The 27306-nt window shown below is 35.6% G+C and overlaps 1 protein-coding gene and 1 non-coding gene across 2 annotated transcripts in view; both read right to left on the bottom strand.

The window, feature by feature from the left end:
• Nucleotides 1-27306, bottom strand: part of LOC149418808 (E3 ubiquitin-protein ligase AMFR-like) — a 178672-nt gene that overhangs the window by 3271 nt on the left and 148095 nt on the right. The window contains exons 5-7 of the mRNA XM_089639006.1: nucleotides 8318-8428; nucleotides 8095-8228; nucleotides 3770-3879 (exon numbers count right to left, since the gene is read on the bottom strand). Of these exons, the coding sequence (XP_089495132.1) occupies nucleotides 3770-3879; nucleotides 8095-8228; nucleotides 8318-8428 (355 nt within the window). The remainder of the gene's footprint in view (nucleotides 1-3769; nucleotides 3880-8094; nucleotides 8229-8317; nucleotides 8429-27306) is intronic.
• Nucleotides 12834-12905, bottom strand: TRNAT-GGU (transfer RNA threonine (anticodon GGU)). Its single transcript has one exon. It is a non-coding gene; the product is annotated as a tRNA-Thr (tRNA).

The raw sequence follows: 27306 nt of genomic DNA, 5'->3' as shown, positions 1-27306 counted from the left end.
CTTATGCGGAAAAACAGCGTTATCGCAATAACACCGTTTTTGTGGAGATCCATTCAAATTATTTGCCATATATCAACCACAGATGGCAGCACAAGGCCTAGCTTGACAGCCGGTAGAATGTATTGGAGTTTAAATGGATCTTCACAAAAACTGTGTTATTGCAATAACGCTGTGTTTTTTGTTAGAAAAAACAGCGTTATCTCAATAACACAGTTTTTGTGCAGATCCATTCAAATTACTTGCCATATATCAACCACAGATGGCAGCACAAGGCTTAGCTTGACAGCCGGTAGAATGTATTGGAGTTTTGTCCAATTAAAATGATTGTGATAAACTCAGCAGTCAAACTGACAATGAATAAACTAATTTTATGGAAACAGATCGTTAAAAAAACGTTAATTAATGTTGATTTAGGGAAAAATTTGTATTGTTTTCGTTTTACCTTTATTGTACTCAAAAGTCAATAATAAATTAATGAAAATGAATAAAACATGTTGTCAATTAATTGAAACTTCTTATTACATATCGTCGCATTAATTCGTAGACTGCGTAACTCCAAATTTTTCGAAAATACGTTTTTAATGCCATCTGGTGTTAAAATTAGACCCGCATCGACTAGTAAAACTCGAAAATTTAAAAAAAAATTAACCTTTTAGATAAACACAATTTAGAAAACTGCGTAAAATTATGGTGCCATTTTTACTCGCGAATACTTCGTAACTGCTTAATTCAGTATTGGCCGGTGAGCCGTGCACGCTTGTTGTGTTTTTGACTGAGGAAATTTATTTATGGTGTAATAGTTTTACAGTGAAATTAACTGAGATAAGTTGATTAATCAATTTTGAACATTTTATAACCTTAATTTTAATTGTGAAGTCACGAATAGTGTTTTGTATCTGTAGTCTAAACTGACGTCTTCTGCACCGTGTGACGCTCTGCCGTAGCTCTCTTGTTTTATGTGCCTCTGCGGTTTCGTAAATACCTAATAGGTCCTTGTTCTGTGATTATCTCTTCTTCAAGGTCACCATCTCTTTGCAAGTGGATCTCCTCCTGATGCATATCCGGATCCGGTTCTTCACTGTCCTCTTCAAACAAACCCAAAATATTTACGGTGGAACGTGCAGCAATTCCATCTCGTCTCTCCTCAGACACAGTCCGTTCTCTGTCAGGCATCTTCCGCGGGTCAAGCACATGTCTTGGTATGCCATCTACTTCGATGTTGTTGACTGAAGTAAGTCCTGTCACCCTTCCATGCACTATGTGCATCTCCCATCTACTGGTTTAACTGCAAGAAGATCGCCCACTTAGAGCTCAGTCAATACTTCCTCTTCTATATTCACTTGCGCAGAAGGGTGTCTCCACGAGTGTGAAGTGTGAACTATACTAGACAGCGCAATACCTCGATCATCCTGACTTTTTGCAGCCAAAGATTGTACCGAAACACTGCCTGCAGGGGATCGCTTCCACTTCTGGCTGCAGTTCTCTTTATTGTTTGATGATATCGTTCAACTATACCGTTTCCAGCTGGTCGGTATGCCGCGCAAAATCTTTGACGAACATTCCATCTCTTACACTTATCTGTAACACTGTAGGAACAAAATGCAGTACCATTGTCCATGAGAACTACTTTGGGCGGGCCTCTTTCCCGAAACACTTCTTCCAAATGTCTGATAATCGAAGCTGCATTATCTGACTCGATTTCCCGCCACACGGCAAATCTACTTGGACCGCAATCGATAAATGTGAGTAAACATTTCCTACCGAAATGAGTAACATCAACTGCCAAGCGACTCCAGGTTGTCACAACATTAAGATTACCCGCTTCATGGGATGATGGTGGAGGGTCAATTGTCCTGCATTGTACGCAGGAACGCACGCATCTATCGATGTCCTTTCTTCTCGCCTCGGGATCGACCAGCCGGGCAAGATGAAGCGTTCACTTTACTCCAAAGTGATGCTGAGCATGAAGAGTTTCTACGCTTAAAGCACATGTTTGCTCACCAGTTCCACTTTCAAGCCTCTCCCACCTATCTTCACACTCTGAGGAGTCTCTTTCACAACGTTTCCTGTCATGGCTACTCTTTGCCCGGGTCTTGCAAACCCTAGTAAGCACATCAGTTTTATTTCTACAGGACAACAAGGGTGATCGACAATGTCAGATCAAATTCTTCTACAATCTCCTTCATCAACTCCAAGCGTCACTTAACGATCATCTCTGACACGACTACTCCCGGTCAGTGTAGATCTCACCCAGCACAAAACCGTCGCCGAATCTGTAATGCTCTCCAGAGTTTGAAGATTTCACTTGAGAGTCAGATTTAATCCCTTAAGGAAGGAAAAGTACCAGCATTTACAAGACTTAAAACAGACATTAGAAAAGGATTACCACTCCTTTAACGATAACCTTCCGCATCATTAAAATCATTAAAATGCATCTAAATAGACTGCCTCGACATACACATACATTGTTGTGTTTTATTTTGTAAATGTAAAATTCCTATCTCCCAAATTTTCCGCTAGGTTGTTCATAAAACTGTTCGCAGAAAAGTATGTATCTTTTGTAAAATGCGTATCTCCATTCTCGGTTTTTACGTAAACTTCCTAACTCCGATTTGAAATAGAAAGCCTTAACTTACAAAAGTTTAATGATTGAAAATAAATTTCCAAATATATTATATGTTCGAAACATAAATAAAAAGAATAAGCCGTCTTTCATTTTTTTTCACTACGAGGTTTTTTGTGCCTCCTGTAAAATTTTACATTTGGGAGTTACGCATTCTACGAATTAATGCGACGATATAAATTTATTTAACTAATGTGTATATATATCCTCACTGTTTAACCCTTCAGGGGGCCTACTCTGTATCTTTCGGGTTAACAAACCAGTAAGTTCGTGGTTTAACCTTTCCTTGCCGGTGCTGTCAACTGAATGAACATCGTCTCTAATTAATAAAATATCTTTGTAAATTTACTAAATCCAGGGTTCAAATTTTTGGTATTCCTCCGCAATACATGTAAGTATTGCATTAGAATATATAAATATTTACCAAGTGTATATCACCGGAGGACGAGGAATTTTTTAACAATAAGGGTTAATACGGGTTTGTGACGCGGCTAAACCGGCGGCAGGAAAGTTTCGAAAGATACAGAGTAGCCCCCCAGGTTAATTTGTTCGCTTTTGGGAGCAATCAATTTGGTCACACAGAAATCGTTATGTCTAAAATATGATCTAAACAGTACACGAGTATTTCTGCTTTGCAATAAAATCCAAATATCTGAAAAATAAAAACTGCTTTTTAAAAGTGATAAAATACGCTTTCAAAAACTTAATTTTTAATGCGAACATGAAAAAAAATGGCTCACCTTACGTTTTTTGTAACTAAAATAACTAATAATGAAGAAATGTATAAAAACACACGCATTTTATTAGACAAATTGATTACAAATGTTACTGTCATCTCACTTTTTTGTCGTTCGGTACAAAATATTCACGAAGTTTCATAATTTTTTTTTATTGTGTTTGGAACCTTTGATTTCATAAAGGTGCACATTGTAATTCTTCTGTGGTTAATATCCAGATTTGAATATAAAGCGTGGTGTTTTCTCTTTCTAACGGAGATACAATGATTTCTATGAGACCATACTATGTGACGTAGATTATTGAAATCGGATTGATTTTGAATTTACATATATGGAAGTAATTTCTAATGTGTTTTATCTATCTAGTTTTTGTGTATTTATGTAATTGTAGAAAAATAAAAACGATTACCTGTCTAGCCATGGCGTCCATCTGAGAGTTGGTAGCCGGCACTGGTTCAGCCCTCATGATGTGGGTCACTTCCACAGAGAAACTCGGCAGCCAAGATACGTAGCGAGAACCTGAAACACAACAATACGTCAATAATAGACATATGGAATTCTGAAATGTAAAATACAGAAAAATAAACAAATGATCATAGACATATGAATATTAGTAGACCTGCCCTAAGTGATTAAAAGCGTATTATCCCCACTCCCCATACCGGTTCCATTGAGCCGGCTGGGCTCGCGTACGGCCTCAAGTGATATTTGAAAACGTGACGTCATCATTCTTGTGCGAACTATGGTCGAGGCATCATCGGTTCATTTTACGAAATAACACGGCAAAATGTTTACTTGTACTATGTAAACTGGTAAAAATAGATGCGAAAAAAGAGAATAAACCCAATTGTCGTATTACATTCCATATATAAGCATTATTTTATTTTATTTTAAGCATATTCACATCGTATAATATGAATCAGTTGTTACTATCACATCGAGAAACGTCTGGATGCGAAACACAAAGCTGGTTGGTTGCTGGGAAGTAAATTATGAACATTTATAAAAGTGTCTTAACTAAATACTCTGAAACTAACTACGAATCTGAATATAGAAGCTGCCTTACTTTGCCGAATTTGGACTTCGCAAATTTGTTCATAACGTGGCGAGTAATTTGCGCTCCCATGTAAAAATGTCTATTCATTCAAAGCAGATTTTACTTTTAAGAAGTAAATGGTGATATTATAATGCGAGATGCCTATTTACTGTCAGATTGATTTATTGACGAATCACAGTCATCTTCACTCCCTTCGTTCTTCAACAGTTGATTTTACCCCTCGCCTTTATCTTCTCGTCTATTAATTCCTATGTCTGTGCAAATGATAAAAGAAAATCAAACTTCCATTCTGATCATTTTCACTTTTTTTATCACTATTTTTTCATTAATCACATTTGAAAACTGCTGAGATTTGTGCAACTATATAACTAATAAGGCTTTAAAGAAGCTTGGCTTCCTTTACAGAACTTTAACTGATTTTAAGTCCTTAGATTGTATGAGAACCCTCTATATTTCATTAGTCAGAAGTCAAGGGGAATATAATTCACCTATTTGGTACCCTTTAAATAAAGTTCACTCTAACAATATTGTAGAAAGAGTTCAGCACAAATTTTTTCAGGTACGAAAATTTTAAGCTCAGAATTCCAATTGATTATATTAATTGTGTCAGTTTGATGAATCAATTGCATCTAATAACACTGTCTGAGAATTATGCTGACATAATTGTGTTACACAGAGTCATTAACAAACTTGAACTTGAACTTCAAACTTGAACTTCAGGAGACAATTACGTTATTACGATATGGAAAGCTCTATCAAGCACTACGGACTTAAAACATTAAAAAGCAGGAGAGACACTGCGGACATGATTTACTTACACAAAGTCTTGAGTGGTCATATATTTTGTCATCAATCAATATTAGAGTCCCAAGTAAGAAAACTAGAGACAAATCATTGTTTCATATCGAAATTGCTTCAACGAGTCTCAGGCAAAATTCTTTCTTACTAAGAACTTGCAATCATTATAATAAAACTTATTTTGATGCTGATATCCTGTCGTGTACCTTAGGAGCTTTTAAAAAAATTGTTAACAGAGTATTGTAATAATTAACCCTTTTCTAAATTTAATACATTACATTCATCATTTATTCATTATCACTCTTACATATTATTTGTATTTAATATCAAATGTACGTGTGTGTATGTATGTATGTATGTATGCATGTATGTATGCGTATGTATGTATGCAACTATGTATATGCATGTGTATGTATATATATGTATGTATGTGTTTATACGTGTATATATATATAAACATTTTCTCTTATTATTTCCTTGTTTTTAAAATTTCTTTGTTTTTAACCTTTCTTTGTTTTCTTTGTTTGTTTATTGCTTTTTAACCTTCTTTATCTTTATTGCATGATGTGAACATTGGTTATTGGGTTGTAACCTAATTCTATTACTTATTTTTTCTCTCTCTCTATGCATGTTATGTTATAAACCTGTTAATGTTCCTAATAAAATAAAATAAAAAAATAAAATAAACAACTTAATTGACAGTCCTGCCATCGTTGCCACTATTAAATTCCATGTGCTGACTAGGAATTAAAGACAAAATATAACATTCTTCTGCAATACATACACAACTATCATACACACTCACTGACCAATAGGATGCATGATCTGGGCAAAAAGTATGGGGGTACTATTGACTCCATTTATGGAACTAAGCGTAATCTATACCAGCACTTTGTTGAATCCTACAAATTAGAGGTAATGTAGTTTTAGAGATTCGTCTTATATGTAGTATTGTTCTAGTCTCTATAATATTTTATGTTACTGTTACATGTTTTACAAATATTATTTTATATTCATTAGCTTTAATATTTTTTTTGTTTAATTTTCGATTACTAGATATATTCTGTTTTAAAATGCACGTAAAAGCCCGGCTGGGCGTAAAACCTAATAAAATAAAATAAAATTAAAAAAAATAATAATTATACAGGCTGTATCGGCACGTACCCGGCAAACTTTAGCCAGCTATTCCTTAGCACATTTGGAGTAAAAAATATTATGGGCACTTTGCTGTCCGGTAACATTTTTTTTAATAAAAAAATCATATTTCACCACATGCCAACAATGCTTTATCCTTTGTCAAAGTTTGAAAACCCATCTGGCAATATTTTATTCGAGTTTCGTTGAATAATATACGTACGTACCTACATTGGCGCGCTTTTGCAATCACAATGAAATGGCAAGGCGCCATTCGCCTCATTTTTAAGTATTATTATTTAGTGTGTATGAAAGAGCGAACACGCTTTTTGACACAGTTGCTAATAACAGCTGTTGAACACGAGAAACAATGCCAATGACAGTGACGGAGTGTGGATTTTTTTTTTTTGAAAAAAAAATGTTACCGGACAGCAAAGTGCCTATAACATTTTTTACTCTAAATATGCTGAGGAATAGCTGGTTAAAGTTTGTCGGGTACGTGCCGATACACCTGTATAACACCTCACAAGTGCTTTTGTCAGCACAGGATGGACCTATAGCGAGGTGGGTTTAGTTAGGGCTATGGGAAGGGATCTATTAATGTGAATCTTGAAGAGGTTATATGAAGGAGGAAAAACAGATACTGGCAACTCGTCACATGTGCGAGTAGACTTACATAAAAACAAGTCGAAAAAACAACCCGTTCTCATGAAGCCAACATCAGCTGTGAAATTCTGATTAGTCATTTTTTTCATGTCCTGCATTGATTTTTGGTTTCATTTATATTCCATTATTTTATTTGACATAATCATAGACATTACTATACTGCATTACCTATTGCCTGCCGTTCATTGTCGATTCCATTAGAATAAAAATGAAGTTAACTCTTTGCACGCGGCCCTATCAACTGTTGTTACGGCAAAAAGTCTATACTCACACGCGGCTGTATCAACAGTTGATACGGAAACTTTGACGGCCGATATTCCAGCGCTCTTTCGTCATAAATGTATTCCTTGCTCACTTGGACATTCGTACAACTATCACGATGCTGACATCTACAAGAATTTCTCAAAAATAAAACTGTATTTCATAAAAAAAGATCGATAATCAAGTGCGCCTCTTCGCGCCTTTTAGACCTTTAGTTTACATTTTTGTCAACGGATAGCGTTAGTACTAGTATGTCATTCACAACTTTTCATAACTAAAAATGATAAGTGATCATGGTATCCCACTTGTGTCTATCACCTAAGTACACACACGCCGAGTGAATGGCGGGACCACATTCAGAAGATACGGTACGCCTTTGTATGAAATTTTATGTTTTTGTTTTTATAAACATCTAAGAGTTTTGACACACGAGCATTTGTTTTCATATTGTGGAGAATAATCTGTTCTGTCTATATAGTCCAATAAATCATGCCAGAATGCTATAATTTGACATTTAATTGCGTGCATAGGTATTTGAAAATATGTACCGCGTACGGGTATAGATAAAACGGAGTAAATTAACGCGTTCAAAAGGTTAAATGAAAAATCAACATTAGGCTTTTATTTCTATGGCATAGAAAGCCTGTTCTCACTGATCTATTTCATAGACTATGAAAATAGATCATAGAATAGAAGAGATAGGAACGCGCCATTAACATTTCGCTACAATACTATAAGATTTTTGAGAGTCAATAACAATGACATTCACAACTTTCTGTGCAGCCTTGTACTGTGTAATACTATTAGCTACAAAATACCATCAAAGTGAAAGAAGTGGTTGGGCTGGCGGGGCTGCGAAGGGGGCTGAGAGGCACGCGAAGGCCACAGTGAGAGCCCCAGGCGACAAGTGGGGCACGAGGTGTCCTGCTGCAGCCAGGAAGACAGGCAGGAGCTGGAGAAGACATAAGATTATTAGCGAATTATAAAATAAACATTTTATATATTTTTAAGTGAATAGTAATTATCAAAACATAAAATTACTTATGGAAGAGATGGCCACATGGTAGTTTCCTGGCAGTTTCCATCTTCTCCCAACAGATGGCGCAGTTGTCGGAGTTCTCAGCCAGTTCTTCGTTGGTTGCCATAGGGTAACTGAAAAGAATACTCAACTTTAATATATATATATATATATATATAAATCCCGCTACCGATGTGGCGACCTTTCACTTCGCATCCTTTTGACTACCACCGCTTATGGTAGGTTTAGAAACAAAAACGCTGTGAATGTTCACTTATATATAGTTATAGAATAAAGTGATCGTAACAGAATTTGCCATAAATCGTGTTTTAAGGGTATTCATATTTTTGCAAGGTACATACATTTTAGAGTCTTTTGGACACCCTCTCATATTGCTGCCCTTTTGGTAACCGCATATATCTTACGAATATCACAGTACATTACGTTTTTAATAAGGCGTCCGTTCATTACGAACATTTAACGACTTCCGTATATTCCCGTATGCCATACGTTTATATTCCGATGCTTTCAGAATCCTTTTAATTTGGTCTTGATTTGGCACCGGTGTATATCCTATGTATATAACGATACGCTGTCATTGAAAAGACGAGTCCATACAAACAAAGGTTTATTTGACGACATAATACATTAATTTAATTTGCTTGTCTTGGATGATGCAAATTTAATTTTAAAAGAATAGCATTCCGAAAATTCAAAATGGTGGACGATTTTATTATACATTTTATATTAGAAATAACAGAAAATAACGTAATTATCTCTCTTCACGTCTGTCAAAATTAACTATCGATTTTGGCTTGTATTTTAACGAACCGCTTTGGCTCTAGCGTTATATTTGTCACCAATAAGTATTCTGACTTAGTAGCTGCCTTTCTACGATGGACGACAATTGCGAAAAGGTTTATTTCTTAAAAGAAAGATAATCATTCTCGGATTTCGTAAAACCTATCACTATTTAAAAATCTCCTACTACCGTCATTATAAGCGGCAGATGTTGGTTGCTTATTCAGTGATGGAGGACTTAGCCAGCCAATGAAACCAGCCAGGCCTTGACTGGGTGGGAACAAATGGTATTAGCCAAATGAATTGAATTCACTGACAGTGAAACCGTAAGATTGGTAGAAAATTAATTATTTTTCTATGCTTAGAAACAACAACGAAATTTTGCCAAATTTCATAGTTAGCGGCGGTCATCTCAAGTCAGGTCTCCAGCGACAAAATGTTTTCAAAACATTCGACAAAAACAAAAACATTGGGACAGGGCCACTTTTCGAAATAATTGCATAAAGCCGGGCAAGGCCGGATCATCAGCTTTATATCTATCTACATGCATAATATATAAAGATGTTTGGTTTGGCTTTTTATACAAATCTACAGTTTTATTGCGATGTTGATGAAATTTTGCATACTTGACGATAAGAATAAAATAAAAATTACTACCTACATCCGAATTCTAAAAATTGTGTGTAAAGCCCGGCTAATCTAATATAAATATGTTTCAAAATTTTATTTTAAAATCTGGGAACTCTTTTAAAATTAGTCTCGCGATAAAGGCAAGATAATCTCTCTATATATCTAAACAACACAAAATTCGTATTAGTAAACTAATAATTTTCTCAACTTTTTTGGCGAACAATAAACTTATCACCGTAAATAAACAAGTTATTGTTTAGATAGAACTGAGTTGGATAAAATTATCACGGAATGGTCATATTATTATTAATTTGATTGATCCCCCTTATATTTATTGGAATCTGTTTCGTCAAAGCTAACAACATCTGACATTAGCGCCCTACCAAATGTTTGTTGGGCGATTGAAATTTTTTCTGATTTTAGATAAAACGATTTCGTTCACTGATATAAGTAATTATCACGAATATTATGTACCTATTTTATGACTCTATTCTACCATTCTAACAAGAAAAAGAGTTGAGTTTTTTAAGGAAAACTTCATAAACAATTGATTAAGTAAAGGGACCATCGTCCATATTACATCTACTGTCAATAATCAATTATTTTTTTTCATTTAGGACATAATTTTTGTTTTAATTTCCGGCAAATAATCATATTATGATGGTCCGATGCTCTGAAAGGAACCCGCTTGCACAGCGCGGGTGTAAACTGTGCAACCTAAAGTTTAAGTTTAGACTTACGGATTTCAATACTTTTGTTTGTGTGAAAGCACTATGAAATAATACATGATTTTACTTCAATGACAAGCCATAGATTATTAAGATAAATGTATTGATTACATAATATAAGTACTACAATAATATCCTGTTATTATCATATAACGTCATTCGATGTGAATTATGCTGACGAATAATAATATATTTTGCATTTATTTTGAAAAAAAAGTTATCCATCTGTTATATAGTTGGCCATCTTCCTAATATATTTATATCTGTCGCATGATTATTAGCTTTTCTTTAATTTTTTTGTGGTCTCGTGCTCAACAAATTGTTTTATTTATTTATTATGTGTAATAACACTTTTTTTATAATAATATATAAAAATCACTGAGGATACGTGTTCAAAGAATAGCTGGAATGCTTATAGTAATTTCTCTATCATCATAAATAACATGAATCTTCGTAGACTCTACCGGCTACCCAGATTTCAACTTGCCACTTAAAGAATATTGTACTATTATATCTATCTTTTACGTATCATATTTTATCTTTTATGTACTTCTTTTACACAGTTATTATTATATTATGTACTTTAAACTTGTCATACTACTTTTCACAACTTACCTATAATAACGTACCTAAATTTGTAAAAGACTTTATTGTGTGGCATTTAAAAAAAACAACATAAGATGAAATAAATGGTCTGTCTTTGAAAAAATATTAATGTCACGTGATATTTTAAGATATAATAAACGAATAATCCTGCCATAAGCTAGTTGTAATTTCAACAAGTCCTGGGGCAAGTGACTTGCTAATTCATCAGTTATGCTAATCCTGAAAATCCTCGAAGGGTGTCGTTGTAAGGATATGCCATAGTATCACCATACCATAGTTTCAGCGCCCATGAGGTGATTTTTCAAAATACGATGCTCTAAATATTATCCGAATATTATTATGCACTCAGTGTACACTGTTCACACTTGAGCACGTAGGAACTACATACCTAGTAAAAAAAATATTTTGATTATTTGTAGAGTGTCGTTTTTGTGAAAAACTACCTCAAGGGCCTAAGATATAACTTATTGCAGGAAAAAAATGTTTACTTTACTTAAACCCATTTTTTACATTGAGGCCCTGAGGAATATAATTTACTTCTGGGCCTGAACATGTCTTTTTGAGGAGAGGAAAGACTGTACATGGGTATTAAAGAGACCCATGATGCATGAGGGAGGAAAAACAGAGGCCGGCAAATCATTCCACAATTACTAAATTAATGTATTGATCAATAGATTAATCAGTAGATATTTACACCATGCAATTTGCATACGTAAAATATTTCTCATGTATAACAATAAACATATTAGGGAATACAGGTAGGTATACGAACCAAGTTTTGAGGTTATTTAGAGTAATTAAATATATATACTGTTTTTACAATATTATTCAATAGAACAATTCCTATTGTCATGCTATGCTATGCTTGAAAATCTATTCTGCAGTTTGGTATATTGAACAATTCGTGTCATGATGACGACTACCTACTGCTCAAGTTTTCAGGCACGTAAATGTCGAAGCATTCCAAGAGTAATAGGCTATCAAATAGAGATACGCACTACTTTATTAAAACTAAGTATTGCACGATATGTATGACGATTTTTCAATTTTTTTCAATGTACCTAGGTAGGGCAGGTGCCCAGCTGCCTACCTACCTAATTAAAGTCTCAACTCTTTCTTCGGATATTTCTTTAACCTCATCTGTATGATTGGAGGTTGGCTGAGTGTTTTACACCCGCAGAGGGGAGGTTTTCCTTGAGCAGTTAGAGACAAGAGTTTCAGTTCAAAGTGTCGCTTATGGGTGGATTCATTAAGTCTGAACTGTACGCGGCATTGCACAGTGCTGAAATCCCATACATGAATAGGTACAAAATTAAAAATGGAAACAAAAATTGTCGCATAAATAAATAACACTCCAGCAGGTTTGGTGACTAGTGCATGGCGCTAATTAGCAAAGAACTATTTCTCAAAAATAATCTTAGGTAACTATGACAAGGTAATTAGACAATAGTAAAAGTTAGGTTGCTAAACCATTTATTTTACAAAATTCAGAGTTCGAGCATCAGTGTACTTATATTAATATTTGTTTTTTGTATATAGTTTTTGAGTATGGAGGCTACTAACAAAGAATACCCATATTATTAACTAAGACTACCAAAACATTAACCAAGATTAACTTAGATAAACCAAGATAAACTAAGATTAATCAAGTTTAATCGATAATAACCATGATTAAAGAAGATTTTTGTAAACCTCTCGGTTACAAATTATTATAAGCAATATTATTGTAAGAGAAAAAACTTACAAATTGAAAAATCTCCCGAGAAAAAATACATGCCACCAATGGGACTCGAACCCACGGCCTTCTGATTACCGGTCGGCAGCTCTACCACTGAACTATGGCGGCTTATTTAATACCCACCAAATTAGTCAATTAATCAAGACATATCTCGACGCCCTTAAGTGGGAGAATTAGCACCATTGATTGATTAATTAATTAAATTAATTAGCACCGTAATAATTCCTTTACCTACAAAAATGAAGTTGGTTTTTTCAGGTGAGAAAAAAATTAATAAGCAATAATTTTGCTTGCAGAACACTAAGTACACATTGACTAATTTGGCGGATAAGCCGCCATGGCTCAGAAGTAGAGCTGCTGACCGGTAATCAGAAGGCCGTGGGTTCGAGTCCCATTGGCAGCATGTCACTTTATAGGTGACGTTTCACTTTATAGATAATTTTGCCTTAACTCACTTAACGTAAAAAAAACTTCCAAGTGTAATCGCAGCCTTACAACAATTATTGCTTATAATAATTTGTAATCCTTTTTGCTATGCATAAACCTTACCTTATAAATATTAAGTTAATTCAAAAGAAATTTAATAACCTCTCTGTTTGCTGTCTTATTTTAATTTTTGTTTGTTGTATTTTTTATCTAATATAGTTTTATTTTTATTATTACTAACTTTATTTTGTTTTAAAACTTTCTGTGATGTTAATATTGTACTACCTACATGTAAAACCCCTCAGGACGCTTGTACACCCACTTCCAGTTATATTATTTTGTTCTTCTACTTTTTGCGTCTATCAGTACATTTTTTAATTGAATACCACACAAGAGTCTCAATCGCTCCCGTCTGGAGTCAGTGAGACTATGGCCTATCCCCAATCGGGGAATGTTGTGAGACTGAAGGTAGGTGAGGGGAATGAGACGAGGAAGAGGAAGGTGGGGAAGTACCAGGATATTCAGTTCTGGTCACCAAACACAGCTAAAGCCATTCCAAGCTAGCTTAACAGACTTTAATCGGGAAGGGTAGTTCTACCCGTTCGCGTTCGGTCGATTGATGCTTAACGTCGGAAGGGTATTTCTACCTTCTGCGCCCGCCTCATTTCAATGGCAGAAAAGAAGAAATTATCCGATGTTTTTATATGAATATTATATACCAATCTCTCTGTGAAGGTTCCAACTATACGTACGTAATTATCAAATTGTAATGCAAGTCTTTTTTTAGTATTTATCTTGGAATCTTTTGTGTACATCGATATTTCAACTAACTAACTAACTAACCATCACGCCGTTTCCCCGCAGGGGTAGGCAGAGAGGACGGACCGCCAAACAACTCGGTCTTGGCACACACTCCTTGCCTCATTCACATTCATACATCGTCTCATACATACTCTTCTATTATTCTGACTCTTGACATGGCCCGACTCGAGTATCTGATTCACTTGATCGTGCCATGTCTTTTTCGGGCGTCAAATCACCTATATTATTGAACACCTGACACTTGATAGGTATTGCGTTTGAAGTACAACGAAATAAGTAATTTAGATAACATATTCTGTTATTATAATAGTTTAATTCCTGGAACGAGAGTTTTTATGTCCCTGAAACTCGAAACAAATCTCTCTATCTCGGTTCCGCACCCACTCAACTACTGAGTGTCTGGCGCATCTAACAAAAGCAGGTATCGGCGAACACAGTAAGGCGGACCATAATAAATATTTACATGCCAGTTTTTAAAAAGCAAATTGTCCTACGGTTGTGTTCTGAGGAGATTATTTTAAATTTCATTTTATAAAATAACCAATATTATTAGCATGTTCCGATGGTTTTTTGGGTGGCAATTGCACACGTGGTATTTGAATGGGTAATAATGTGTTACTCTGACAATACTAGTGATGTGGCAATTGTTTTTGTTTTTATAATGATTTGGGCTTGGTGAAAATATAATAATTTGTAATTTTAAATCAAATAAAACACTTTGTTTATTAACCACGACTTTTTTATTATTACATCTACCGGTTTCGCTACAGTCGAGCTTCATCAGGATGTGAAATATAACAGTTATATTTCACATCCTGATGAAGCTCGACTGTAGCGAAACCGGTACCTAGATGTAATAATAAAAAAGTCGTGGTTAATAAACAAAGTGTTTTATTTGATTTAATATATAATGTCTAACCACAAAGTGATTGCTTCCTACGAAAAGATTTGTAATTTTATAAAATTGAAACCTAGTTTATACTTTAAAAATTGAACCCTAATGACCCAACAATGACTTTGTTTTCGATTTATTAAGTTGCATTAGAAATAATACTTGGTTTTCGGCTAGAAATTTTATAGCTTGGGTATGCTGAGTTAGTATGTAGAAAATTTTATTAAAATATTTCCATTATTTTCGAAGATATAGCGATTTAAAACAAATTAAAGAAACTCGCGCGGGACCTTTATTTTCGCCCATTTTCAGCGGTCTGCCGGCGAAAAAATAACCCGATCAAAGTGTGTTAATAAAACACCAAAACATCATACAAATAAGAATACTGAAGGGGTAAATAAAATCATATAAATAAGTTGCCTTCGTGTGGCGTAACTGAAGTTTTATAAGTACTTGAACCCCGAAACAGCCGTCACAATAATAAATACAAAAATATTTGCAAAACTCAGTTAGGTATCTGTTCTTTCCGGAATGTGACAATTCCTATTCCAAATAGTTTTTGTCATAAGAATTATATTTATTCGTCATTTATTTTTTAAAAGTAGCATAAAAACATATATTATTTCCTCACATGTTCACAAATAATGTCATAGCCTTATATTGTAAAGTACAGTAATATTTTTGGCATGGAATATTTATAAACACGGTGTCTTACAACTATATTATGAAATTCTAAATTAATGTTGCATTGTAAATTACATTTTTAGGACTTGTTTTTAAGTGTTAGGTAAACTACCTACTGAAGCCCTTATCTATTGTCTATCTCAAGTAGGGAAAGCAATAAATCTCCAACATTATATGGCAGCTTAAAATTAGAAGTGTTGAAGTCCCACCCGCTATATCACCGTCCGAACCATAATAAAATTAAATGTGCATCTTCCGAAAAAAATATTTACATTGCTAACGTCATGTTCAATATCTTTTATATTATTATTTCTGTTTTACTCTGTACCCACTTATATTGTATCTACTTTTAATTTTCAACTTATTTTTTTAAAATTTGTTTTTATTTAAATTTATTTAGGAAACTTAGTCGTACAGTGAAATATAACAATAAACATGAATATGTTATAGACCAATTAAATTCCATGAAATGTTAAAGAAGTACATAATATTAAAAATAGATACAGTTTTCGCATGGTTATAGGTACTAATTGAAAATAATAAAACAAACTACGGAAGTAATAATATAATTTTCCCAAAAGTAAAAGTGTTTTTAGCTATTAATTATTAATTTAGTGAGTTGCAATTTATTTGATTTTAAGTTGAAAATCTCGTAAGGTATTATAATTTTCACAGATACGTCCTATTATAGAGTTTTGCGCGTATTTGGATTTACAGTGAGGTATTCTAAATAAATCGTTCGATCTGGTGTTTTGTTTGGGGCAACGAAATGCAATCTTTTCTAACAGATATGATGAATCAACAAGACAGTTCACGATTTTGTAAAAAAATAAAGCATCATAGATTTTTCTGCGTTTATATAAAGCGATAGGGTCAAACCGATGATCACTAAAGCGATACGATAGGTGTTTTATAAATTTGTTTTGGATATTTTCGATTCCAAATGACTGCGGCGAACTCAAGTTGTGACCTTACATATGACATTTATAACACAATTCACTATCCAAACTACTAGAAAAAACTATGAAAAAAAGATTGCTCGCATACCTTGATAAACACAAACTGATCTCAAACAGCCAATTCGGGTTTCAAGCGAAAATGGGAACAGAAGACGCCTTATCGGAACTAACTACTTACATAGTCAAAAACTTATGATGGCGGGTCAAAGGTGGTAGGGGCTTTCTTAGACCTAGCAAAAGCTTTCGACACCATCTCACATAAATTACTACACCAAAAACTCAAAAATATCGGCATAACCGGTCCACCACTAAAATGGTTCATCAACTACATTGAAAATAGACAACAAATAGTAAAAATCAATAAACACGAAAGTGACAAGGTAGGTAACAGGTATGGAGTACCGCAAAGCAGCGTCTTGGGTCCCATACTTTTTCTCATCTACATAAATAGTCTAACTGAGATAAACCTTGGAAAAATAGAGTACAAAGTAATCAGTTACGCAGATGACACTGTAATTTTATTCAAAGCACAATCATGGGAAAATGTCTACAAAAACACAGAAGCAGGGATGACTGAAATAAATAAATGGCTAATGAATAATCTTCTTACACTCAACATTTCTAAAACAAAATACTTGACTTTTAGTAAAACAAAAGCTGGTCAGCCAGATAGTCGCCCACAATTCCATCTTCACCCCTGCACCAATACTTCTACAAATAACAAACGCTGTACTTGTGACAAAATAGATTATGCGGATAATATCAAATATCTCGGCTTAACTGTTGACCATAATCTAAAATGGGATCTCCAAATTAACCCAATAACAAAAAAAATCCGGAAACTATCATACATCTTCAAAACAAAAACAATACAAACAAAACGAAATATTTTATGTCATTAAATCAGCTAAAAAATATATACTTTGCACTTTGTCAAAGTATTCTAATGTATGGTATTTCAGTATGGGGAGTAGCAGCAGACACTCATCTCAAATCCCTTAAAATTAATCATAAATCAATAATTCGAATTATGTTTAGAAAGCCTTATAAACATCCGACAGAACAGCTAATGATTGAAAATAACTTATTTGACATAAATAAACTGTTCATAAAGAAGATCATCTACAAAAACTGCATAAAAAAATTACCGAATCGCATAACTCACTAGCAAAACACGAGAGCAATTACACACAAACAATTACAAGTACCGTATATCAAATCAAATTTCGCTAAAAGACACGAATCTTACCTGGCTCCTCACATATTCAACATGTTCTTAACCCAAACTAAAACTTACGTCTTACCAAATAATTTGAATTGGGTGTTCAAAAGATTTGTAAACTGGTTGATGGTAAAACAAAGAACAGATATTAGAAATATTCTAAACATCTAATGCATTTTACAAACCATACTGCACACAAATTCTAACAAAATTACAAAATTTTACAATTAATTATAATTCGAAATACTCATTTCATATTTTTATACATAATTTTTCAACACATATAGTACTACACTTATTTTTCTATTTTTGTATATTACTCATTTTTTTACTCCAATTTTTTCTTATTATTTTTATTTTACTATTTTTTACTAAACATTTGGTTTATATATAAATTGTTAATTACCAGCCTCAGAACAGACTATGTCTAGTGAGGAGGGTAATGAAAAAAAAAACATCTGTACAGAACCAACCTTAAATAAACGCCCCGGTTGCCGGCACTGAAACTGATAATTAGGGTGTGTGCTACGGGGAAAGGCTTTGCTATGCTTAAAATAAAGACCATTTCTTTATAAGCTTTTTATAAAATATTTTCAATATGATCCTTAAATAACTAATTTTAGAATGTAGTATTAATCCAAGAGATCTGATTGTTTCTACCCGTTGTAGGGGTACAAGGTTCAATTTGTAAGTATAATTAATTGGATGTTTTTTACGTGAAAAGGTAATAACATTACATTTGTTTATGTTTAGAAGATAGTTGATTGTTTTCGCAATATTGTTCAATTTTGTTAATGTCTTCTTGTAACTGGTTGCAGTCATCTACGGAGTCAATGCATTTATATAATTTCATGTCATCTACGTAAAATAAGAAACAAGAATGACTAATATTACGTTCCATGTCATTTATACGTAAATTAAACAAGTGTTATGTTCTAAATTATATACACTTAATATTGCGATCCTGAAAAAGTATCCTTGTAAACTTGTATTCATGTAAAAGCCTTCAAGGCGTCAATTAATAAGTAAATAAATAAATATAAAACTATTTTGTAAAGGGTAGTTATTTAAATACAGTGGAACCTCTCATAACGAGACTAATTCGTTCCAGAATTTTACTCGTTATGTGAAACACTCGTTGCGAAATAATTTTTCCCATATAAAACAATGTAAAATACAACAATGCGTTCCATGCCGAAAAAATAATCAATTTTTATATTTTTAACATTTATTCAAATAAAATTACATACTAATAAATTGTTAATGAGCCTTACCCTTAGGAGTACAACCTGGAATGCGATTTTGATTTACAAAAACAATAAAAAGATCGAAAAAACTAGTTTATTACTTGTGACTTTATGACAAATAATTGCAGTACAACCCTAGTATGCTATTTCTATTTATAAATTAATAATAAGAATTTTGTTTTCCGCCGAAATTTCAATGTAACGGTTTTGTTTATTTTTGTTTGTATGATCATTGTGTATTTTACTTTAAATCTGAGATACTTGCAAGTATAGCCAGGAGCATTCAGAAAGGTGATTGCATTGTGAAGACAGTTGTTAGGTACAGGCGTACCTATTGTTTAGTATTATTGGAGACGCCATGTGAGACTTTGTAGAGAAATTGAAATTAGATTTTTTTTAAATTAGATTTTAATAAAATGAATAAAAAAAAGATGATACCATAAAATTGAAATGCTGTAATTTAAGTCAGAATGTCACTACTAATAATAAAATATAAAAATAATGGACTGGAGTTCCTTATGGTTGTTTGTTTAATGTTCACCAATTAATTGTTTTCTTATTTGTATATTTTTCTGCAATGTTATGAAGGGAAAGGAAGGTCTGGGAAGAAAAGGGTATGAAGAGTGTGTAGTAAACTAGGGATCACAGTGGACAGTAGTGATGGATGGTATGAACCCAACCCACCCATTGCGGTGCAAGGCGATGAGCCGGGAGAATCCGGCAGGAGAGGTCACCCCAAATGTCCCCAAACGCTGTTGCTGGGTCCGCTTCGGTCACGAACCGGCACAACAGTTGCCCAACTAGTTGATGGGGCAGGCAGCACACCCTCAGTCGTCAGTCTGAGGGTCAGGACCCGGCATTACCGAGCGGCCCTGACCGCGGTAACCGGTTGTAAACGGTCATCGCACCCACCACCAAGACCTGGGCAAACATTACCCCATGAAAACGGACACACCTGCTAAGTCACGAAACGTAGCCAACCACTTGGTGTGACCTATGTCAGGGATGTTGGTCATTAAATGGTTTCCAGGGAAGTGCTACCCATACCCATATTCTAAATTTCTATTTGTGCTTTTTAACTTCTATTTAGAACGAGTTGCTTTCATTGTATCGACAGTAATCAATACTGTATGTAGACAAGACACTAAAATGATTGGTCGCCAAATAAACTCTAAAACGTACAGACGTCAATACTCGGTATTAAATTGAAAATAGATACATTTGAAATAGTAAGACATTCGAGACCACTGGCAAAACATGTGCTGCAACGTCGCAAATAACCAGCCACCGCGAGTTGAAACGAACCGGCAACATTGTACCCTTCACGGTCACCACTTCAGGCTAAACGTGAAATGCAGAATACGTCGTTTCCGGTCGCCACTAACGGCTAGGAATAAAACGCAGAATACGTCGAACACGGTCGCCATTTTAGTCTAGTTATGAAATGTCGTCACTTTAGGCTAGATATGAAATGCAGAATACGTCGTACCCGGTCGCCACTAAAGGCTTGTTGTGAAATTAATAATTCGTCATACCCAGTCGCCACTAAAGGCCAGGAATGAAATGCGGAATACGTGGCTGTGTATATCACCTAGCGCCAAGCTGCCTCGCGACAGACTTCGGAACTTAAATATTCGAAAACTTGCACTCCCAGCCCAATTTGGCGACCAGGACTAATTTCGCTGAGATGCTTGTAACGACATCTATTATTGAACTGTGTAAAAATTTTGAGAAAACAAAGTGGCGACCGTATATCGGTCGCCAAATGTCGGTGGTCGCCACTTTAAATGCATATTTGCCCATGCTGGTCGCCAAATAGGCGGTGTGATATATATATATATATATATATATATATATATATATATATATATTTGTATAAAGCATACTTTGAGCCACATTATATACACTTTTTTTTTAATGCCATTTTGTTTAATCAACCCTTAAAAACTACCCCCTCACAGCTATATACGTCTATGATGTACCGTTTAATATATATATCGATACATACATCTAGAGCATACTTTGAAGACATATTTTTATTCTGTACAGACGATAGTTTGAAGACAGTCCTCAATGTATGCGTTATATATAATTTCCCGTCGTGGTCTCAAATAATGCTTTTCACAGAGAGGTGTTTCGTGTACATAAAGCATACTTTGGACCTATGGTAAGTAGGAAACTTCCATTGGAATAATGTGTAATTATTAATATTTTTGACGCCAGATGGCACAAATAATAATATCAAATATGTAGATATTTACGCGCTGTGAATTTGGTACATTATGATAAAGTAATGTTTCGTCTTCAAGTCAAATCGAAACTTTTTCGCTGAGTTTTTCGAAAGATAAAAGAGTGAAAAATTTCATCCATCTCGAAAAAAATAATTTTCAATACTTATTGTTAATTTTAGCTTTTTTATAGGTACCAACAAACTTTTACCCATAGATAATAGAAACAAAGCGGATATGGCATGGAAGCGTGCCAACTGTCATCGAGCTTAGATCATACTGCACGGGTTGTACGTTTGGTGACTATGTAGGAGTGTAGATGCAGGGCATTGTTAAGTTATATGATGTTGGCGACACTACACACAAACTAAGAACGATTAATGGCCTATCTTCCCTGTTGCGTTACACATTTTAACTTATGTGTTGGGTAGGTACCTACATGGTTTTACCCATAGATAATAGAAACAAAGCGGATATGGCATGGAAGCTTGCCAACTGTCATCGAGCTTAGACCATACTGCACGGGTTGTACGTTTGGTGACTATGTAGGAGTGTAGATGCAGGGCATTGTTAAGTTATATGATGTTGGCGACACTACACACAAACTAAGAACGATTAATGGCCTATCTTCCCTGTTGCGTTACACATTTTAACTTATGTGTTGGGTAGGTACCTACATGGTTTTACCCATAGATAATAGAAACAAAGCGGATATGGCATGGAAGCTTGCCAACTGTCATCGAGCTTAGACCATACTGCACGGGTTGTACGTTTGGTGACTATGTAGGAGTGTAGATGCAGGGCATTGTAAGGTTATATGATGTTGGCGACACTACACACAAACTATCAACGATTAATGGGCTATCTTCCCTGTTCCGTTACACATTTTAACTTATGTGTTGGGTAGGTACCTACATGGTTTTACCTATAGATAATAGAAACAAAGCGGATATGGCATGGAAGCTTGCCAACTGTCATCGAGCTTAGACCATACTGCACGGGTTGTACGTTTGGTGACTATGTAGGAGTGTAGATGCAGGGCATTGTAAGGTTATATGATGTTGGCGACACTACACACAAACTATCAACGATTAATGGGCTATCTTCCCTGTTCCGTTACACATTTTAACTTATGTGTTGGGTAGGTACCTACATGGTTTTACCCATAGATAATAGAAACAAAGCGGATATGGCATGGAAGCTTGCCAACTGTCATCGAGCTTAGACCATACTGCACGGGTTGTACGTTTGGTGACTATGTAGGAGTGTAGATGCAAGGCATTGTAAGGTTATATGATGTTGGCGACACTACACACAAACTATCAACGATTAATGGCCTATCTTCCCTGTTCCGTTACACATTTTAACTTATGTGTTGTACCTACATGGTTTTACCCATAGATAATAGAAACAAAGCGGATATGGCATGGAAGCTTGCCAACTGTCATCGAGCTTACACCATACTGCACGGGTTGTACGTTTGGTGACTATGTAGGAGTGTAGATGCAGGGCATTGTAAGGTTATATGATGTTGGCGACACTACACACAAACTATCAACGATTAATGGCCTATCTTCCCTGTTCCGTTACACATTTTAACTTATGTGTTGGGTAGGTACCTACATGGTTTTACCTATAGATAATAGAAACAAAGCGGATATGGCATGGAAGCTTGCCAATTGTCATCGAGCTTAGACCATACTGCACGGGTTGTACGTTTGGTGACTATGTAGGAGTGTAGATGCAGGGCATTGTAAGGTTATATGATGTTGGCGACACTACACACAAACTAACAACGATTAATGGGCTATCTTGCCTGTTCCGTTACACATTTTAACTTATGTGTTGGGTAGGTACCTACATGGTTTTACCCATAGATAATAGAAACAAAGCGGATATGGCATGGAAGCTTGCCAACTGTCATCGAGCTTAGACCATACTGCACGGGTTGTACGTTTGGTGACTATGTAGGAGTGTAGATGCAGGGCATTGTAAGGTTATATGATGTTGGCGACACTACACACAAACTATCAACGATTAATGGGCTATCTTGCCTGTTCCGTTACACATTTTAACTTATGTGTTGGGTAGGTACCTACATGGTTTTACCCATAGATAATAGAAACAAAGCGGATATGGCATGGAAGCTTGCCAACTGTCATCGAGCTTAGACCATACTGCACGGGTTGTACGTTTGGTGACTATGTAGGAGTGTAGATGCAGGGCATTGTAAGGTTATATGATGTTGGCGACACTACACACAAACTATCAACGATTAATGGGCTATCTTCCCTGTTCCGTTACACATTTTAACTTATGTGTTGGGTAGGTACCTACATGGTTTTACCCATAGATAATAGAAACAAAGCGGATATGGCATGGAAGCTTGCCAACTGTCATCGAGCTTAGACCATACTGCACGGGTTGTACGTTTGGTGACTATGTAGGAGTGTAGATGCAAGGCATTGTAAGGTTATATGATGTTGGCGACACTACACACAAACTATCAACGATTAATGGCCTATCTTCCCTGTTCCGTTACACATTTTAACTTATGTGTTGTACCTACATGGTTTTACCCATAGATAATAGAAACAAAGCGGATATGGCATGGAAGCTTGCCAACTGTCATCGAGCTTACACCATACTGCACGGGTTGTACGTTTGGTGACTATGTAGGAGTGTAGATGCAGGGCATTGTAAGGTTATATGATGTTGGCGACACTACACACAAACTATCAACGATTAATGGCCTATCTTCCCTGTTCCGTTACACATTTTAACTTATGTGTTGGGTAGGTACCTACATGGTTTTACCTATAGATAATAGAAACAAAGCGGATATGGCATGGAAGCTTGCCAATTGTCATCGAGCTTAGACCATACTGCACGGGTTGTACGTTTGGTGACTATGTAGGAGTGTAGATGCAGGGCATTGTAAGGTTATATGATGTTGGCGACACTACACACAAACTATCAACGATTAATGGGCTATCTTGCCTGTTCCGTTACACATTTTAACTTATGTGTTGGGTAGGTACCTACATGGTTTTACCCATAGATAATAGAAACAAAGCGGATATGGCATGGAAGCTTGCCAACTGTCATCGAGCTTAGACCATACTGCACGGGTTGTACGTTTGGTGACTATGTAGGAGTGTAGATGCAGGGCATTGTAAGGTTATATGATGTTGGCGACACTACACACAAACTATCAACGATTAATGGGCTATCTTGCCTGTTCCGTTACACATTTTAACTTATGTGTTGGGTAGGTACCTACATGGTTTTACCCATAGATAATAGAAACAAAGCGGATATGGCATGGAAGCTTGCCAACTGTCATCGAGCTTAGACCATACTGCACGGGTTGTACGTTTGGTGACTATGTAGGAGTGTAGATGCAGGGCATTGTAAGGTTATATGATGTTGGCGACACTACACACAAACTATCAACGATTAATGGGCTATCTTCCCTGTTCCGTTACACATTTTAACTTATGTGTTGGGTAGGTACCTACATGGTTTTACCCATAGATAATAGAAACAAAGCGGATATGGCATGGAAGCTTGCCAACTGTCATCGAGCTTAGACCATACTGCACGGGTTGTACGTTTGGTGACTATGTAGGAGTGTAGATGCAAGGCATTGTAAGGTTATATGATGTTGGCGACACTACACACAAACTATCAACGATTAATGGCCTATCTTCCCTGTTCCGTTACACATTTTAACTTATGTGTTGTACCTACATGGTTTTACCCATAGATAATAGAAACAAAGCGGATATGGCATGGAAGCTTGCCAACTGTCATCGAGCTTACACCATACTGCACGGGTTGTACGTTTGGTGACTATGTAGGAGTGTAGATGCAGGGCATTGTAAGGTTATATGATGTTGGCGACACTACACACAAACTATCAACGATTAATGGCCTATCTTCCCTGTTCCGTTACACATTTTAACTTATGTGTTGGGTAGGTACCTACATGGTTTTACCTATAGATAATAGAAACAAAGCGGATATGGCATGGAAGCTTGCCAATTGTCATCGAGCTTAGACCATACTGCACGGGTTGTACGTTTGGTGACTATGTAGGAGTGTAGATGCAGGGCATTGTAAGGTTATATGATGTTGGCGACACTACACACAAACTATCAACGATTAATGGGCTATCTTGCCTGTTCCGTTACACATTTTAACTTATGTGTTGGGTAGGTACCTACATGGTTTTACCCATAGATAATAGAAACAAAGCGGATATGGCATGGAAGCTTGCCAACTGTCATCGAGCTTAGACCATACTGCACGGGTTGTACGTTTGGTGACTATGTAGGAGTGTAGATGCAGGGCATTGTAAGGTTATATGATGTTGGCGACACTACACACAAACTATCAACGATTAATGGGCTATCTTGCCTGTTCCGTTACACATTTTAACTTATGTGTTGGGTAGGTACCTACATGGTTTTACCCATAGATAATAGAAACAAAGCGGATATGGCATGGAAGCTTGCCAACTGTCATCGAGCTTAGACCATACTGCACGGGTTGTACGTTTGGTGACTATGTAGGAGTGTAGATGCAGGGCATTGTAAGGTTATATGATGTTGGCGACACTACACACAAACTAACAACGATTAATGGCCTATCTTCGTTGTTCCTTTACACATTTTAACTTTTGTGTTAGGTAGGCACCTACATGGTTTTACCCATAGATAAAAGTAACAAAGCAGATATGGCATTGTATTTTTTCACAATTTATTTTTAAAAATAATATAAGGTATATTTGCGATACGTTCCAGATTGGAGGGTACTCTCAGTATTGCCCTGGTGTAATACCATCATTCAGAATTGAAATTTTGATTGAAATGGCTTTAGCCGTGTTTGGTGACCAGGTACTTCCCCACCTTTCTCTTCCACATCTCCTTCCTCTCTCCAATACTTTTAGCTTTTCAACAAGCAATTTCGAGCTACCGGCATCTGTTTTTCCTCCCTCCTATAATCCGAGCCTCTTCAAGGCCCGCATTAACAAATCCCTTCCTACAGCCCCTACCTTTTTCCGCCTCACAACGCCGCCCAACCGGGTGGTGACATAGTTCCCCTGTCTGTACACTGCACAGGCAGGGACGCTCTTGTGAGGTGTCACATATATGTATATAAAAACATACCCCAATTATTGTGGATGCCCTCACTGCAATCTCACTGGCTCCAGGCGGTTAGGAGCACTCGGGACTCTTGTGATGTATTCACATAAATTACTATTATACCATCGTTCTACCATAGCGACCATCTGTAAATGTATCTTTACTACGAATCAGTGATGTAAGTATCTCTATTATTCGACTCGGTTTACAAGGTGAACACCAATAAATATGCTTTTGATAAAGTTTTTCCTATCCTTTTGCTTGAGTGGAATTAACATATATTTGTTCAATTACTTTGTATCATTGTATAATTTTAAAATATAATTGTAAAATACTAAAAACTGTATTTTATCATAAGAACGCACATGAGTAACTAGAAAAACACACATAATTATGGCTAAGATTTCTGTGACAAAAATTAACTTTTTTTCTTTCTTAAAAGATGCGCCGAGGAACCAGCATCATTGATCCCTTCGGCACCTTGTCGTTTCGTTTTACCACTGGTTCTTGAGTTCAACAGCTCGGCTGTGGAACGATTTTATCAAATCAAATTTACTTGCGCACGCCGGAATTCGAATCCGCGACCTCAAAATGCGTACCCAAGGATCGTAATCTCAACCTCATACTATTAACAATATTTTGTAGTTTTTAAAATATTGCATTATTAATTTAACATGGCGATACTTAAAGTACCCATTTTCATTCTTCAACATGCCGCAAATATAGTTATTAACGTATTATTTTAAACTAATAAATATTGTGAAATTATACAAATTTATCAATTAAAATTCACAATTGCACGCCGTAATTTGAACCCGCGACCTCCGAATTCATAGCCAAGGATTGTTATCTCAATCTCAAAGTAGAAACTGGTAATAG

Source organism: Hesperophylax consimilis, chromosome 13, assembly GCF_061612785.1.
Source record: "Hesperophylax consimilis isolate HC1 chromosome 13, BYU_Hcon_1.0, whole genome shotgun sequence".
Lineage (NCBI taxonomy): Eukaryota > Metazoa > Arthropoda > Insecta > Trichoptera > Limnephilidae > Hesperophylax > Hesperophylax consimilis.
The sequence above is the reverse complement of the archived record's forward strand: the minus strand, read 5'-3'. Positions and strand labels throughout refer to the sequence as shown.